Raw genomic sequence first — 14,424 nt, forward strand, 5'->3', positions numbered from 1 at the left:
TGACATTACTGTTTAAGCAAAGATTTTCCCAAGTCTATGGCATGGTGTCGCAAAGCAACCCTGTGGCTCCAGCTATGCTGGATATGACGCCGCTCCAAAATATATAGACATTATGGAGCAAATTAGTCTCTGTACTTGGAAGATACTTGGCTTCTGAAGCAGTTGTTTTTTTAGTTGATAACACATTTCAACTGATAGAGATGATAGACATGTGAAAAAATGGTGAGCTACACATAAATGGTTTCTCCCAAAAAAGATTGAATTTTTCCTGAAAAAAAACATGTAAAAGCAAAAGAATTGCTGTAAAGAATTAAAGGGTCACATTGATGTCAAGCTTCGCATCTGCCGCTGAATGAATAAAATCATTGCTTGAGCTCAGACAGTATGCAGTTTGATAGATGAAGGATTCATTGAAGGGAACATCTTGGATACATTAGCAGGCCAGATTAACGAGAAAATCGCCTTCTGCGTCCAACCAAGATATCAATGCCTCACTGGACATAGATTATGTATTTCCTTCTATGTTATTATTTAGAGATACTTGCAGGATTTAGGTTGAATTTAAAAAGAAGTGGGATGAGACCACATCATTTATTGCAAGTCAATGTGGGCTCAGAACTGAGTGATTCATGTAAAGGGAGAACAAAAGATTTGACCACCAGGAACTGGGAATTGCACAATGTTCCTGATGTTTCTTAGACTGTACTGGGATATAACATAGTACTTCCTGCATGAATGTATATTACTTTGTAACAACAATTGTAGAACATAATTGTGATCATAGTTCTGCTCCGTATGTATGCATCTGAGATTACATTGAACATTATATCGAACAGACTGATCTGGCAGGCTCTGTGCAGCGATGCGGAATCTGTAAGCGCTATATAAATAAAGGAATTATTATTATTACATCCAGGGAGTACACTGGGATGTTTAGACATTAAAATAGAGATTGGGGATAATATTCAGTATGTCATCTCATCATCTAAAGTAGGTCTTGCAAGACTTTGACAACATATCTTAGATGTCAGTTTAACTAGTATATTATAGGACAAGAGAAAAGTTTTAGAAAACAATCGAACTGAGATGAGATGTAACGTAATAAACTGTACATACATTATAAACAGAAGCATTTTAGTAACAGAGCATCCTGGGTCCAGGCTCTAACACATAATATGGTCTCCCATGGTCCAGCAGAAGACAAACACACTTTGAGTTGAGCAGTTACTGAACACTAGTATCTGCTCTTTATGGAATGATTCAAACATACTATAGGCCCTTAACAGCAACACTCTAAGTGTGGGATCAAGATACGCCAGACCTGCCTGTCTATTCACATGTACAATTGTGTTCATTTATTAAAGGGAACCTACCACCACAAAGCTACCTATAAAGGTAGATCGGGTGGTAGGTGGATCAATGGGACGTGAGGATAGCCCTTTTAAGGGCTAATCCTCACGTCCCCACACTTTTTATTAACTTTTATTAAACTTGTATGCAAATTTACTTATGCGGCTACTGGGGCGTGGAGTAGCCACATCTGAGGATACACGAGGCGGCTATTCCACGCCCAGGTAGCCTCTTTTCCACTCCTACTCACCATCTTCGTCGCGCAGCTCAGCGTAGCTGCTCACCCTTGTCCGGCGATCCTGCCGTCTGCGCATGCACAGAAGAGCAGGCCCACGCGCGTAGCTGCGCGCCGAAGATGGTGAGTAGGAGGGGAAAAGAGGCTACCAGGTTGTGGAGTAGCCTCCTCGTGTAACCTCGGATGCGACTACTCCACGCCCCAGTAGCCGCATAAGTAAATTTGCATACAAGTTTAATAAAAGTTAACAAAAAAGTGTGGGGACGTGAGGATTAGCCCTTAAAAGGGCTATCCTCACGTCCCATTGATCCACCTACCACCGATCTACCTTTATAGGTAGATTTGTGGTGGTAGGTTCCCTTTAAGCTATATTCCCTGAAAAGGAATTATTTTATTCTTTTGAAAATGCACTCAAGTCCCTCTCTTTAAGCCAGTTGCTCACAAACCTGTTCAGCCCTTGGATATTGACCCATATGTCTGCCGCCTGAACTGCAGCAATGGTACCATAAGAACAGTTACAGTATAGGTGTTGCAGTTCACTTGACAGAAAGGGAGTCCTTGCATCATATTTCTGTATGATGCCAAGACTCATGTCCTGTAAAATGTGTTCAGACCATCATACAGTCTGTTTTCATGGACTGAACACATTCATCTGCACATAAAGGGGCGTTCCTGGGCCGTGCACCACATTTATTACTACGACTACGAATTGTGCTCCATGCTCTATGTTAAAGGTGCACCAAAAAAAGGTTGCCACACACTTCCAAGCAGTTCAGGGAGCACTAGATGAATGATTAAGGGTGCAACCTGCATATTAGTGAGGCAAATACTAATGATAAATCTGGGACATTTGGCTGCAATATGAATTTATATGTTATTCAGAGGGATAAGGTACCACAAAAAATGTCTGGCAAAAACATGTCACTATTCCAGAAATAGATGCATACTCCTAAACCAAGCATACATGTTAATCTGAAGGATGGTGGAGATAGATATTGTAAAAATATCTTTGCTAAACAACTACCTTTTGTGTATGTTGAACTCAGAACTGCAATCCAATTGTTAAAAAAACTATTATTGTTTTGTGGGACAACAACCACGAGTCTATTTTCAGGATATGTCAATGAGTATCTCCCACCAGGCTTCTGCCTAGTGTGCAGTATTGCATTGAGTCAGTGTGTAAACTGCGCTCCAGTCTAGTATATAAGGATTTTGTGCTTTCATCCTCAAAGCCTAACAAAAGCATTGCTGAATTGAGTCATGTCTCTCCCCGCCAAACTTGATTGTTAATGTAGGCGAACTAGGTGTATATATTAAAGTTGTCATAATAATATTAACTCCCAATAGGGCTGTACAGTAAACAGGTTTTGCTTTTATACATTTATGTAAGCATCGCTATAGAAGAGAAATTATTAGGATAGCATATAGGTTATAGAGGATTATTAATAGATATGCATATGGAATTAAATCAATAGGTGTACATTAGTTCATATGATGACTAACTTTGAGTCAGACAGTCTCTTATCCTGGCATCTAGGCAGAGCTGCATCTGGATATTTTCAAATATACAATAAACTATTGGGTGGTAATGTTATTGTTCCATGACTCCCTACCTCCTACTATACTCATATATGGGCATTGTCCTTTTTTGCATATATTCACATTCTGCTTCTATTCATTTACTATATATAGATCTACATGATAAATTTATAGTTATAAATTGTATAAGATAGATCAAATCACATTGTCTGGTGAAAGGTGTCCGAGGTAAGCCCTGTTCTGTATATCGTTTGGGAGGCTGGTGATATGTGAGAGGCATCATGCTGTGCTAAAATGTACTATTATAGCCAATACATATACATTATAAGCAACCCCCAGCATCTTAATGGATGTGGCTGGCACATCATGTGAATAGTAATTACTACTGAGGTGAAACGTTTCCCCTTCGGGATTGGAACTCCCAGGGTCAGGAATTCTTGCAGTTTAGGAATATCTACGTATATCTTTGTATAGAACTGCTTAGGTCTCCCAGGGGCAGAAATCCATTATCACAAGGTGTGTCATGACAAGCCCCAAGGCTTGGAACTGAAGAATAGCTAAAGAATTTTCCCACTTATTTCTAGAGAGTTAAATGTAATTATAGAATTCTTTTAGGAACCTGTTTACTGCTCTGTTTAGTACATGTATCTATAAGTTGAGTTAGATAGCAAATCTTGTACAAGCAGAACACCGTGACAACTGTCACAACCATCTGAGAACAGTGGTCAAACTTGGCTCAAAACATTTACTTAAAAACATTTACTTACTTTTCCTGCTGTGTGTGTGTTTTTAAAGGGTTGTTCCACAAAAGTTATGACTCCTGTTTTAGCTGCTATCACACAGTGATGGTCAGTGCAAACTGCTAGGGTGTGGGTGGGGACTCTCTAAGCAGGCATATTATGATCCCTCTAGTTCTGTGAGATGACAATGTGGTTATATTATACAGGTTTATATACACTTTCATTTACCTTCTGAACATTGTACTAGTATCTGACACGTAGAAAGAGAGATGAGACAGATCAGAGATGATGAGTTCCACGAGATACATATTACACACAATGACAGTCAGCTCTGATACATCTCTGTTATTCCACAACACACTAGATCTGCTTTGCCTCCCTGCTGTGCCACCCAAGATAAATAACTTATCCGTCTGTAGCTTGTAGTTCTTCTCACGTTGCTGCGGTCCGTAACTCAGTGTCTGTGTATCACAGCATGAAGTCAGTGTCCGTGTATAAGTGAGTGAGCTCCATCCTGGACTGCAGGGGGGCAGGGCTAGAGTGCAGGGAGCAGAGATAGAGAAACTCAGCAGCATAGCTGTCACACAGAAATCCAAGATGGCGTCCCCAACCCTAAGTCAGATGTTACAGGGTTGTGTCTAGGAGCAACTGAAATTGTGTACACCAGAACTCTTACAGACAGGTTGGAATTATATCTGTGAAATACTGTATTTTTGTTAAAGGGAACCTGTCACCAAGGACCTCATTTTCATTAAAGACAGGTTACAGAAGCCCATAACCGCTGCATTGCAAATATGTCTTTCTGCTTTCTCTAAGCATATGCATTACAATATAATTGCATGTTATAACTAAACTTGCACCCTGACAGAATCCTCTGTGTAGTCACAGAGGCTGGGCTTTGGTTTGAATGCATTTCAAAAAACAACATGTGCTGCAGACTGCTCAGTTCTTGGCCCCCACCTTTGTGCTCCTGTACAGTTCCTCCCTCCTGCTCCTTTACAGAGGTCACAGCTTGGTGAGTTGATATCAGTGCAATGCAAGTGTGATGGGCTTCTGTAACCTGTCTTTAGTGAAAATGATGTCCCTGGTGACAGGTTCCCTTTAATAACATTGAATTAGAGAATGTGTTGTTATGTTATCCTGAGTACAATTAAGAAAATTGTCTTCATGAGAATACCCCATTAATGATGATAACGCCGTGACACTTGTATGAACAGATTGCTACCACATTGTGGATCTGCATGTCACCAATCTATGATTATGTTAGCTCTATAGTGGTGGCAAACCTATGGCACAGGTAGGACATTGTGGTCCATAGAATGTGGTCAGCAATATTACAAAGCAACACATCCTGGGCAGGAAGGAAGAGTGAGACGATGTGGAGAGGGACAAATTACCATTGGAGCTCCTGTTTGGGCCCAAGGGAGAAGTTCCAGCCATAATTTGTATTTGCCCTCAATCTTACAACAGTATTAATGTCATCAGATGCCAATATTGTTGAAAGCTGTGGCAGAGCAGGGCTCAATAAGTAACAGCTTAAATTGCTGTGTTGGCACTGGTAACTCGGTCGCTTATAAGTTCACCATCACTTGTGTATAACCTCAAAATTTCTCTTATCTTTATACAAGTTTCACCCTACAAATGTTTCAGAATGTAAACTAGATTCTCCAGCTGGCAGAAAAGCGAGTTTTCCCTCTTGTCTTCAAGTTGGAAAAATCTGAATCTCTTCCAGATCCTTACTTGTCGTGCTTTCTTGGAATAACAATGTAACACAGTAAGCATTGTGTTTACTGAACACCATTCCCATACTTACAGACTGGGAGTGAAATAAAAAAAAGCATCTCAGCATTATCTTTTTAGTGGACACACAAGATTCATTGGAAAGGTGTTTATTATGTAAGTGACATAATCTTGGACTAAGTCCTTTTTTTCCATTTTGATTCATGATTCATTTTGATTCATACATGATTGGTGTAACGAGTGCTCAACTTTTAAAGTTAAGAATCTCTGTCTTTAAATGCAAAACGTCACAAGCTCTGAAAGACAATACAACAAGTCAAGTTTTATTTACATGGAGCAACCACTAATATGCACCAAGGGCAACCATGAGCAGCACATCCTTGAGTGATGGTTAATGTATTTAGGATGAAGACACAAAATTTGGTATCAGCCATGTGACACATGTATGTAGCGCCATTCATAACAGAAGAACTAGCAATGTTCAATAAAAGATAAACAGTGTAACGGAAAACCCCATCAGAAGTGATAGCCATGCAGTGTGAACTGTATATTGAGTCTTTAGTCTGAACAGAGCAAACATTTGGGCAATGTAAAAGGCCATTAAGATTTGTACAAATTCCATGAAAAGCTTTTAACTGTTACACTGCTTAGTAAACATGGGTGACTGTGGATTTGGTAAAGGAATCTCCCTTTGTCTCATAAGAAGTTTGACTTGGGTATTTCCATTTTATGCATTAACCCTGTTGACTAAACAGGAAATGAATTGTTCATCATACTCTGAACAGTAGATCCAGTGCTCCATGCTTCTACACCTCCTGTTGGGACAATAACAGGAAGGGATAGAGAGATATTTACCGGGGTTACAATTCAGTGTTAGAGCTAACACAATCTGCCTGTTTATTATACACTATTAATATTGTTTCCATTATCAGTCAGCTGCAGGAGGATTGTTATGTTTAAGAATCTTATTATTTTCTTATTTCATTTGTAAAATATTTATTTTGATACTTTTACTTTTTTACATTTGTTAATTTATTACAAGCTTAAATAAGAACAAACCAGTGATGAGCTATTGCTGTGATAGTAAGTGCAGAACATCTAGTTTCTGGCAGAAAAAAAATGCTAAAATTTTAGTGAACACCAGCTTTTTTCATAGTCCTGGACCTTTTGCATTCAAGTCAAGGCATGTAAAGCTGGTGACAAAGGGTAGCATTAATTAGTTTTGGTGCCCAATTTTAGCAATGTTTTGCATTGTGATTTTATATTCTGGCACACAGCCTAAATGTATTTGGCGCACTGTAAGAAGAACAAACAAGCATCAGAAATAACTAGCTACCTTCATAAATTGGTATAGGAGTTGGTAGACTTGCTTTGGTCTTATTATGCGCCAAAAATTGTGCATGGGGTTCCACAAGCTGTATCCAAATTGAACGAAAAAATAGGTTTCTGTGGCACCAACACATAATAAATCTGGTGCATGTGATGCAGAAAGAACAAGAAAGGATTGCAGTGCCAGAAAAGACATGTGTGACACATAGTAAATGTCCCTGATAGTTTACTCTTCCAACAGTTAACCCACAGCAACAGCATACAAATACAAATTCTATCCATATGCTGCATAAAAAAGGGGTTGTCCTACAAAGCAAGTTAGGGCAACAGTATAGGGCCTATCTTTCTGATCGGTTGGGGTCTCAGTGATGGGACCCCCACAGATCACTAGATCGGTGGTCCGATGTGCCCCAGACACCCCCCCCCCCCCCACACACACACACACACACGATGACCGGAGTTGCCAGTCACGCATGTGTGAGCTGCTCCATTCATCTCTATGGAGCACAGTGTCATGGGTAGGACTTCTTGCATCATCGTAAAATATTAATAATATTGCCGGTAGAACAGCAACGCCAAACAATAATCATAAACAGGAGGGACGTTGCATCATATTTCACTATGATCATGGAGTCACATCCCCTGGTCACTGTGAAATCTGGCCAGTATGCGGTCCGTTTTTCAGGGATAGGCTCCTTCGTGTGACGCTATATACCGTGGCATCTAGCAGCCACAGGGATCCATTGTATAAAATCACATCTAGGCTGTTTGATAGTAGATAGGAAAGCTTAATCTGGCCTTTGACTTCTGACTGGTGAATCGGGGACATATATTGTACATTCGACAAAGAGCATTGATTTAGGAACATTCAGATTAAAGCAATAATAAACAATAGATTCATTTGTGATCTTTTTGTGACTGTAAATTACTATTTATACTATTATTTGTTTTGTTGTTATTAAAATCATCTTGACAATAAAAACGCTAATTTACTTAAAAAAACACATCTTCCTCTGTATACTAGCTGTGATCAGCATAATATCGTGTAAGAAATCACAATCCTATATAACTACAAGAACTACAAATACAAGCTCAAACTCTTCCTCTTTTCAGATCTCACACTAGGGTAACATTAACCTACCACCTTTAAACTTTTCCCCTCTGCTACCCAGCCCTTTCCCTGCTTTCTTTCTACCAGCTTAGTGATGTCTTGAGAAAAGCTTTGCTGAGTGAATATTTCTAGTGGCTTTTTACAAGCTCACATTGTTATCTCATGTTGCCTTGCCTTGAATTAAGGTCAGCCCTCACCCCCGCCCTGTTCTGGGTTTTTTAGAAGCTGTTTCAAGCTATAGTGCTTGTCAGGGACTATTACACATTTAGTGGGCAGGAAGTGGCTGTTCCAATGGGAGGCAGGGGAATTTGAATTCCTTGCCATTCCAGCACTGTGAAAGGAGGAAGCTGCTCTCGCAGATGGCTACTGCTTGCTCCCAAGATTTCTTTTTTTCACTTTCCTGCTAGTTCTTGCTGGAGGCTTGGAGAAGAATAAACGGATCTGATTGCTGCAAATTACACAGAAAGAACACACACATAATAAGAAACACTGCTGCTGCATCAGAGACACAATCCGGGTGTGTGTAGACAGTGTTGAGGAGTCTTGGAGGAGCTGTGATTTTGGGGATAGTTCTGATTGTTCTGTAACGTTGAAGATGGTGACTGATTCCAGCTGTGCTCTTGTCTAGATCTTTCAATGGAGACAATTGGAAAACCTGTACTTCAGAGAAAAGAAGTTTTCAGTGGAAGTTCATGATCCTCGCAGGTAAGAAGTACAATCTTGTCCCTTTCTAATGTATGCATTTCAAGGGGGGAATAGATGGACGACTTGGGACTGTGATAGTAGAAGTGGCTGACTGTTGTGGAATTTTATGGTAATTCCTTGTAAGATTATTCTTCCCATTGGAATGTGCCAATAAAGACTTTGTTGACATAACTTGTTATAGCAAACAGAGTGGCGTGAGTTAGCAGAAGTGTGGACGACATAGCACATAACCTCTGCTCCTGCAGTAAAAGTTACTTAGTAATGCATACTGTACAGGGCAGGATCCAGCACCACCCAGCTACTAGCACATTTATTAGCTGTCACCTTTAAACAACTGGATTTCAATGGATTCGATAGACCTTATATTTTCTTGCTGCACATAGGAATTGTTATTTTCTAGTATTGCAGGGTAAGTAATGATCCTGGGGTTTATTCTCACATAAAGTATGTGCTGCTGACCTACAGAAACTTTGTTTAAAGCTACTGCTTTCTTTTGATTCACAAGAGAAGTAGAGGGATAACTGCCCCAATGGCAGTTTCCAGAAGTACAGTTCCACTATAGAAATATTCACCCCAAGTTTTGGTGATGTTCTTGTCCTATGATGTGTATGTTTACACACAGCAGTTTTATTGCAGAAACTTCTGTAACTGTCTAATTTATTAATTGAAATGGGACTTGCAGAAACCCATGTACTTTCTCATTGGTGTTTTTCCTGTAATCAGTCAACCAGTTAGCTGCCCTGTACCAAGGATAAAGCTCTATACACACTAGTATCATAGGTTTTACTCCTCTACATGTATGCAATGCTATGATACATTTGTATTGAAACCAGCACTGAGTATAGCAATAATAATTTGTTGTTTTTACTTACCCAACAAAGGATAGCTTGTTGCAATATCTAAATAGGACCTAAGATATTCAAGTCAGATTGAATGAGAAAATATTTGGGTTATAAGTTGTTATTGATGTAGCAAACAGGAGACAACAAATATCTCTTGGGTGTAACTGTACTGAAACTATCATCACCCCACCTTTAAGTGATAATAAACCAGATTTACATTGACAATAGCTAGAAGTTGAGCCTCAGAGCTGCACTCCCTGTTTCTGCTCAGTCACATCCAGCCCTGCATATTCTTTATATGGCAGTCTAGGGTTTGATTTCTCTAAACAAATACTGCACCTGGTTTCATTTCACCCGGAGACTGGCGCCTTTACAAAATCTCTGCTGTTTCCTCTTTTGCCAAATTTGTTAAACCCTGTCATATCTGCACACAGTCTAAAATAACCGGCTACACTGACATAAGGTTAGACAGCTGTTAGTAAGCCTTGTCTGTGATTATTAGACATAATGTCACTTACATGTATAGTAGCTAACATCATACACAACATCTCATGAAAGAAGAGTCCCTATGATTGCCTACAATAACTGGAGATGTAAGAGCTGCCCATATTTAATAGGTCCTCTTATTAGACCAGGACATTTTTGAATTTTATATGAGCCACATGTAATAATTAGCTGTTTTCTTCATATCTGTAACCAGGCTCTGTTTTGTGCGATCTATGTCTTGTTTACTTGTAAGAAATTGAATACTGTCTAATTTCAATACTGACAGCAAACATTGAGTATTTCCAGGTAGCTGATAGTCAAAGCATATCATGTGTTCTACCTACCAGTGTTGGGGCACTGGGTGCTGTGTGTATACCACAGTGATAACATTGTATGAAATGCTACCAGTGTTGGTGTACTGGGTGCTGTGTGTGTATACCACAGTGATAACATTGTATGAAATGCTACCAGTGTTGGGGTACTGGGTGCTGTGTGTATACCTCAATGATAACATTGTATGAAATGCTACCAGTGTTGGGGTACTGGGTGCTGTGTGTATACCTCAATGATAACATTGTATGAAATGCTACCAGTGTTGGTGTACTGGGTGCTGTGTGTATACCACAATGATAACATTGTATGAAATACTACCAGTGTTGGCGTACTGGGTGCTGTGTGTATACATCAATGATAACATTGTATGAAATGCTACCAGTGTTGGGGTACTGGGTGCTGTGTGTATACCACAATGATAACATTGTATGAAATGCTACCAGTGTTGGGGTACTGGGTGCTGTGTGTATACCTCAATGATAACATTGTATGAAATGCTACCAGTGTTGGGGCACTGGGTGCTGTGTATATACCTCAATGATAACATTGTATGAAATATAAACTGCACATTGTGTTTGTTTTTTTGATGTATTTATTTATTTCTATTAATTTGTATCCACATACTGTTGGTATGAAGATGTTTTGTATTAATTTGAGCCTGATGCCAACTGTTTCCCTTTACATAAACTAGGGTTAATGGGCCAATGACCAATTCGATTATTTGCCGGTCATGGGATGTAAGTTGTTTCAGTTCAGCACAGTTGTAAACTGATTTATACTTCCTGCTCTTAAGCGTTTCTGATGTGTCCAGGGGAAATCACAGCTCATTTCTCTATGTGCAGGGCATCTGTTACCAGGAGGACATTTGGACATGGCGGAATTGCTGTGCACACGTGGTATGCATGTGCTGCTCTCATAAAGTCTATCTGGGCTATGGCCATTAGCCAACACCAGTTCTATCTGGATAGGAAACAAAGCAAGGTAAGTGACTCATATACTGCTTTATAGCAGGGATGATTGGGTTTCCTGTCTAGGAGCAATGGGAGCAATGGTTTCATGAGACAATGCTATGAGGATCACAGGTCATGTACGTATTAATGTTTTAAGTGACATAATTGAGATTACAGGGTCCATTAGCATTCAATCAATTCTTCCCATTGACTTATCTTGTGCTATTGGTCCTCTTAATGTTTACTACTATATTCTGTCCCCATGGGAACCTTATTTATGGAACCCTCTATGCTGTTTTTTTTTTTTACAGTCATCTACTTTTGTGCTTTTGCACAATGTTTTTAGAAATAAAAATTATTGAGCTATGGTATAGTTGTCATTCTTCATTAGTAAATGCATGTAGGAATTTGCATACATAGAATACCAATGTAAGGAGCTAAAGCTGTCATTCAGTCACAAAACTATCCCAGCTATGTCAAGCTGCCACTTGTACGTGTGTGTGTGTGCTCTTTTACTGGAACTGTCCAATAAATTACTTCACTTTGCCTTTAAGGTAACTGTAATGTTGAATATTTGAAGAAAACCAAAGTATAAGAATGAATACTTTCTTAAGGTTGATCCTTTTTATGTTGTATTAACATAACAGACATGTTTCACATTGGCACAACAAATGCAACTTATCATCTATCCGGAGGATTTCCTATCATAATAGGAGTCATATGCCCCATATTTCAATAGAACCACAGAAGCTGTCTCTTAACTTATTTCCTCTCAAGTAATTTAGCACATAGCCCCATCATTTCAAATGAAGACCTGTAAACCCCATTCCTATGATAGGTAATGAGTTGTGATTGTGGGACCAGCGCTACAAACAATCACACACACACGTAATGTTCTTCATCATAACATTTGGCTGACTGTAAAGTTGCTGAAGTCTCAAAGCTGCTTGGCAGGGACTTTGCAGGTGAGATCCAGGCACTATAGCTGTGATAATGTATGTGATGTGTTATGTATATCCTCCTTCCTTCTAAAATCAACTGTTAAAATTATTCTATTGAGTCAGGATGGCTCTGGGGTGTTACCAGAGCCCCACATGCTGCAAATTCACAGCCAGTTTCAGTGTGCAATGAGCGCCTTCCCCCAGTGTGAACTGGAACTTCTTCTTCCTTTAGATAACAGGCAGAGTGAGTGGGGGGTGCTGAGGTAGTAAGGGAGAGGGGAGACATTGTAACAGCCTGTGAATATGCAGCGCATAGAGGGCCTCCGATAAAATCTCCGCCCAGAGCCCTTCTGATGCATTAGCATAAATTTAAAATTTGATTTTATAAGGAAGGAGGCCAGGGACAACAAATATAAGAAGATAACCACAGTCACGGTGTCTGGATATATGCATAAGTGTTCCTGGTATACTTTATCATGCTAGATTTTAATGGTAGATTTCCTTTGAGGCTACCAAAGAATTATTAAATCCAGATTTGAGAGTGAAAATTATAAAGAAACAGAGACCAAAGACAGAGAAAGTGTGGAAAGAAGCACTTTCCTCTGATAAGATATATTACAAAGTTTCTTGTAGTTTCTTTGATTTATGCAAAGTTTGTTGCAAATAAAAATAATTAAAAGGTTGACAGCTTTTTGAAATCTGATGTAAAAAAATCTTCAAACATTTTAGAGCAATATATGATGTGTCTTGAATAACTTGTATCATTGAATGGATTAATATGTTCCAGAAATTGTAGGAAACCTTGGACTATGGACCACATATGATATGTATGAATGTCCTTGAATTTGAGTCCTGGGCTTTTACCAAGAACCACTTCAACATTTTAGAGCTGCTTGCAGGCATTTCTTAGAAAAAAAAGGTCATGGGGAGTGATGAAATGTCAAAGATGTGACGATTTCATCTCTGAGCAATCAATCACACTGATAACATGTGGGTGTAAAGCACATGCCAGAGCTACATGAAGCGGGAAACTCTTACATTTACTGTACTTCCTCCTTTTTAAGCAAGTTATCTCATGAAATCAGCTGTCTCTGAGCCGTTCCTTATGATTGAGGCACTGTGATGCCTTTCTATCCATACAGTAATGAAAATGGGAGTTCTGTATTTACTGATATCTTTGTAGGAAGCATGTCCATATAGAATTAGGCCTCAAGAAATCTTGGGCTTGAGGGCTACAAACTTCACAAGATACAAACTTGGAAAATGTTTAATGCTATGCTGAAGACTCTCCTAAATGTAGTATAATATGATTTATAAAGCAGCTTACGATGAAATGTTTTCTATCTGTTTATCCTTCCTAGTTTTAACTTGATGAGTAAGGATATTCTAACTAACAGAATAGTTTAATGCTAGATGCGCACAATGCTCTGATGCTAGATGCATACAATGTCAGATCCATTTGAGAAAAGGTTGTGTGCTGTCCATTTTTAGACCGGACAGCAAACGCCGGCTCTATATGCAATGCATTACATTAGTTGATCAGTGCCCCCAGAATCTTTGCAACTAATTCATAATAAAGTAGAGCATGTCCTCGCCAGAACTGTTTTTCGTGGATCACTTATAGACCATAGACCGATGCAAATTGTCTGTGAAAAGTGTAAGAAAATTTAGTTTTTGTCATGACCAAGAATTGACTTATTTGTAAGCAGCTAGCCCAAGGCCCAGCTTAGAAGTCTGTATATCGTTGATGTTCTCCACGGACAGAACACAACCCTGGTGATATTAAGTGTGTGCCCATTATGGTGGTTCACTTTGGGATTTAAGTAAAGGACAATCAACTTCACCCTTTTTGTTTTACAATGTCTGCCGAGGCAGGTACATATATTTCTTACCATGCTTATAATGCAATAAAAGTTAATACAGAAATAATAGCATGTAATGTCTTACCCAACAGTCTAAAATACATGCTGCAAGAAGTTTAAGTGAAATTGCCATAGACTTAACAGAGACTGGAACTTTGAAGACTTCAAAACTTGCGAATATGGGAAGTAAAGGGAAAATCATCAGTGGAAGCAGTGGAAGCCTATTGTCATCAGGTAAGGCCCTTAACACTTGAATTACTG

General features: G+C 39.2%; 1 protein-coding gene across 7 annotated transcripts in view; it reads left to right on the forward strand.

Annotated features, from left to right (window-relative positions):
• FRMD4A (FERM domain containing 4A) overlaps positions 1-14,424 on the forward strand; it is a 308,777-nt gene that overhangs the window by 271,336 nt on the left and 23,017 nt on the right. For all 7 annotated transcript variants that reach the window (XM_072147320.1, XM_072147319.1, XM_072147316.1 and 4 more), the window contains exons 12-14: positions 8,673-8,749; positions 11,253-11,391; positions 14,256-14,397. In XM_072147320.1, the coding sequence (XP_072003421.1) occupies positions 8,673-8,749; positions 11,253-11,391; positions 14,256-14,397 (358 nt within the window). The remainder of the gene's footprint in view (positions 1-8,672; positions 8,750-11,252; positions 11,392-14,255; positions 14,398-14,424) is intronic.

The sequence above is a fragment of the Engystomops pustulosus genome, chromosome 4 (genome assembly GCF_040894005.1).
Source record: "Engystomops pustulosus chromosome 4, aEngPut4.maternal, whole genome shotgun sequence".
NCBI classification, from domain to species: Eukaryota; Metazoa; Chordata; class Amphibia; order Anura; family Leptodactylidae; genus Engystomops; species Engystomops pustulosus.